Source organism: Octopus bimaculoides, chromosome 3 (assembly GCF_001194135.2).
Source record: "Octopus bimaculoides isolate UCB-OBI-ISO-001 chromosome 3, ASM119413v2, whole genome shotgun sequence".
Taxonomy (NCBI): Eukaryota; Metazoa; Mollusca; class Cephalopoda; order Octopoda; family Octopodidae; genus Octopus; species Octopus bimaculoides.
Window position 1 is genome coordinate 143,667,851 of NC_068983.1, and position 4,171 is coordinate 143,672,021.

General features: G+C 38.1%; 1 protein-coding gene across 2 annotated transcripts in view; it reads right to left on the minus strand.

Annotated features, from left to right (window-relative positions):
• LOC106878293 (replication factor C subunit 1) overlaps positions 1–4,171 on the minus strand; it is a 49,147-nt gene that overhangs the window by 14,751 nt on the left and 30,225 nt on the right. For both annotated transcript variants that reach the window (XM_052966605.1, XM_014927477.2), the window contains exons 16-17: positions 3,403–3,497; positions 1,458–1,595 (exon numbers count right to left, since the gene is read on the minus strand). In XM_052966605.1, the coding sequence (XP_052822565.1) occupies positions 1,458–1,595; positions 3,403–3,497 (233 nt within the window). The remainder of the gene's footprint in view (positions 1–1,457; positions 1,596–3,402; positions 3,498–4,171) is intronic.

Genomic DNA, 4,171 nt, shown 5'->3' on the forward strand with positions numbered 1-4,171 from the left:
AACAGCATTTTCCATGCTTGCTGTATTTGAAAAGATGCTTTCCAAGTAATCAATTTATTTTTTTCAGCTAGACATTTTTCCTATTATAAACTATTCCACCTTAAAATAAGAGTGGAACTTAGCTATTGTCAGTCAATCAAATGGAAATGAGCAGAGCCAGGCATTTTACTTAGAAACATGAATGCAATGGCTGTCATAAGAATCAACTAAAACCGTGTAGTCAGTAATGTAAAAACTTAACTTCACACTCATTTGTGTCTTACTTTGTCATTGTCATCATCCAGTAGATCTGGCCACCCCCGTTAACTGGGGTGGCCGGATCTACCTCAATGCCATAGCAACCGCCCTCACACCATCTCGCCCTGTTTGGGCATCCTTCCTTCTCAAGCCAACCCTCCCAATCTCCTCCTCCACCTGTCCCCTCAAAAAATGCTCCTCAACACATGCCCATACCACCGCACTCCATTCGGCCTTGCAAACCGTTCCACTGATTCCTCCAACCCCAGCATCCCCATCAAATCCTCAGTCCTCCCCTTATCAAACAACTTCACTCCACCCATTTCTCTCACCATGCTCTCTTAATCCTTCTCAAAATTGCCACCTCTCTCTCCCTCAGACACCATGTTTCACTCCCATACAGCATTGCAGCTCTCACGCAACTCCTATGACCCTTCCTTTCATCTTCAATGAGAACCTTTTCCCGTATAACAACACCCCACATTCCCTGAACTTCACTCAGTCACAGTTGCTACATCCACCCTATCTCTCAAATAACAAAACCTCACCGTTTCCACCTAGTCACATAGTGTTTCCACTGGTTCTGCCAGCCCTCCAGCTCCTTTCTCACATCTTCCACAAACAAACTCTCTGGCCAGTCTTTGGGTCGCCTTCTTCATTTTCATACATCTACCATGAATCCAGTTCTCACACTTCATACACAACACCGCATTAGCCATTACCCTCCTCCCACATACACATGGATCCACCTTACTCATTAACATTTCTCCTTCCATCTCGCTCACCATCATCTTTGTGGTATATATATATAACATCATCATCATCATCATCATTATCATTTAGCATCTATTTTCCATGCTGGCATGGGTTTGACGGTTTGACTGGAACTGGTAAGCCAGAGAGCTGCACTAGGCTCCAGTCTGATTTGGTTTGATTTCTACAGTTGGATGTCCTTCCTCAAACCAACCACTCCAAGAGCATAGTGAGTGGCTCTTACATGTCACTGGCACCAGTGCCGTTTACGTGTCACCAGCACTGGCCACAATTACGATTTCATTTGGTTGATGCGTCTTCTCAAGCACAGTGAATCACCAAAGGTCTTGATCATATGTCATTACCTCTGCGAAACCCAACATTTGAAGATCATGCTTCACCACCTTGTCCCATGTCTTCCTGGGTCAATGAAAGTCATTTAAATAAAAAGTAAACAATTATCTTACCTTTATTTGTGCCATATGTGGACGCTGGAATCTCAAATCAAAACAGTAATTTGCGAGGGAACGGATTTTCTGGTGTTGTCTATCATTACATATACATATAATTGGTATTTTGGTAGTTTTCACTAATTGGATTAATTCCTGGGAAAAAAAAAGTAATCCATATAATTACTGATCTCTCATGAACATCATCATCATCATCATCAGTTTAACATCCACTGTTCCATGCTTATCAGAAGAAACTTGTTGAAGCAGATTTCTACAGTTGGATAATCTTCCTGTTACCAACCTTCACCTATTTCTGAACAAAGTAATATTTTCCCTAGTTTTTTGAACAATGAACAGCAAGAAACTCTCAACGTGATCAATCATTCACTATAAACAGTAACCAAATTTCCCTCAAATCACAACTTAACACCTTAAAAAAAAAACATCATTGAATAATATAGTCTTTGATAAACTATTCTAAAGAAAGATGTAGTAATAAGTAGAAAACCTTCGGTCTTAAGTCTGACCAATAAGGCACATCCTAGGGTTAAACATCACTGTTTTATGCAAATGAATGTACCTCTACATAATTGTGCAAACTACTAGAAATAACAGCCAAATCTTCCTCAAATCGCACTATCACCTAAGAGAAAAAAGAAACAGGACATTGGATAATTTAGTCCTAAGATATACCATGTCTAATAAAAAGATGGAATTAAGGTTTATTTGATCTGAGCACACCTGAAGTTAATGAATATCATAAGCCAATGAAGAAAACTAACTTGATTTGCTAGTAATAGTAGCTAAATCTTCAATTCACACTTTTGAAAAGAAAGATACATTGGATAATGTAGTCCTAGGTACATTAACCCTGAAAACAATATGGAGTGGAACACCTGATCATAGATCTAGATTAAGATCAACTGGTACTAAACAACATCAACATCATCAATGACTTCTTTTAGTTCATTATTTTAGTCATCATGTCTAGGGACATGCTAGAACATTACCTAAACATCAACCAAATCTACTGAATATTTGTAAATTGATGCTCCAAAATCTCCAGAAATATGTTGTTTACAAGCAGTATTAATAGTGAAACAGATTTCATTTTTTAAAGTTATTTATTTCTTGATGACAGCTTAAATCTCATAGCAAAATCTTTAAAAGTTGCAGGAACAATCCAAACTTAGAAAAATGATGTGAAGTATTTAAGGTCTTCATAGGTAAATTCAATTATAATTTAGTATAAACCCATAAATTTTGGCAGGAGGAAGATCTTGCACAGTTAACATTACCCTAGTGTTGACTGGTATTTATGTTTGACCTTGAAGACAAATACAGAGTGAAAGGGGCTCTTAAACTTGGCAGACACCTTAGCATAAGATGCAGCCATTCCATGCTGCACATAACAGCAAATGTGATTTTCTCTGCTGCTGTGTATATCAGATGACAATGGATTGCAACAAATGATGAAACACTATCAAACAAACCATGCCAGTTAAAAGAGAAATATGACAATGAAGATGAAAATTCATCTTCTATCCAGCCTTTCTTTATAAAACAAAAACAAAAGAAAATATTTCAAGCCAACAGCAGTGGTGCTGCTGATGTGATGGTTGTAAGTCCTATAACAACATTGAAGTTTTTGCAGAATAGGTGAGTTTAAGATAGTTCAACCCTATTCAAGTTTTATGCACTGTTAGAAGTTATGAGTAAGTTATGAGTATGGCCATTCAATCTGCTAGAAATAACAGCCAAATCACCCTCAAATTCCACCCTGCCATCTAAGAAATAGAAAGATGCATTAAACAGTATGGTTTTATATAGATAAAAGCAAAAACAATGTAATCATAAATGGAATGTTTTTGACCATAGATTTGCTTGATTAAAGTTGACTTGGAGTGGAAAAAACAACAGTGATGTTCATATTTGGAAAAATTTAAAGAATGGTAGTTACCGCAATGCCTCCACGATCTTCATTACCGGCCATTCCATCAACTTCATCCATTATTACACAATGTTTAAAGCCATTTGAAGATGAACTCTCAGTTCCTGTTAATGATAATAATAAAAGTAATGATAATCATTACTAACATATAACAGAAAACCACATTAATGATAATTATTCCATGGCTGTGTGATGAAGAGGTTTGTTTCCCAACCCGTGCCAGCACCAACTTGACTTGCTTCCGTGCTGGTGGCACGTAAGAAGCACCCACTACACTCACAGAGTGATTGGCGTTAGGAAGGGCATCCAGCTGTAGAAACACTGCCAGATCAGACTGGAGCCTGGCTTCCCAGACCCCAGTCAAACCGTCCAAGCATTGCTAGCATGGAAAACGGATGTTAAACGATGATGATGATGATGTAACTCGTTGGCAAAAATGTATTGATTGTAATGGAACTTACTTTGATGAATAAAATTTCCACATTGTTGAAATATATTGTGATGAATTTCATGTTTCAAAACATTGCTTACATTTTACTCAGCCTGATATATATACATATATATATATATATCATCATTATCATCATCATCATTAAACGTCCGCTTTCCATGCTAGCATGGATTGGACGATTTGACTGAGGACCGGTGCAACCGGATGGCTACACCAGGCTCCAATCTAATTTGGCAGAGTTTCTACAGCTGGATGCCCTTCCTAACGCCAACCACTCAGAGAGTGTAGTGGGTGCTTTTACGTGTCACCCGCACGAAAACGACCACG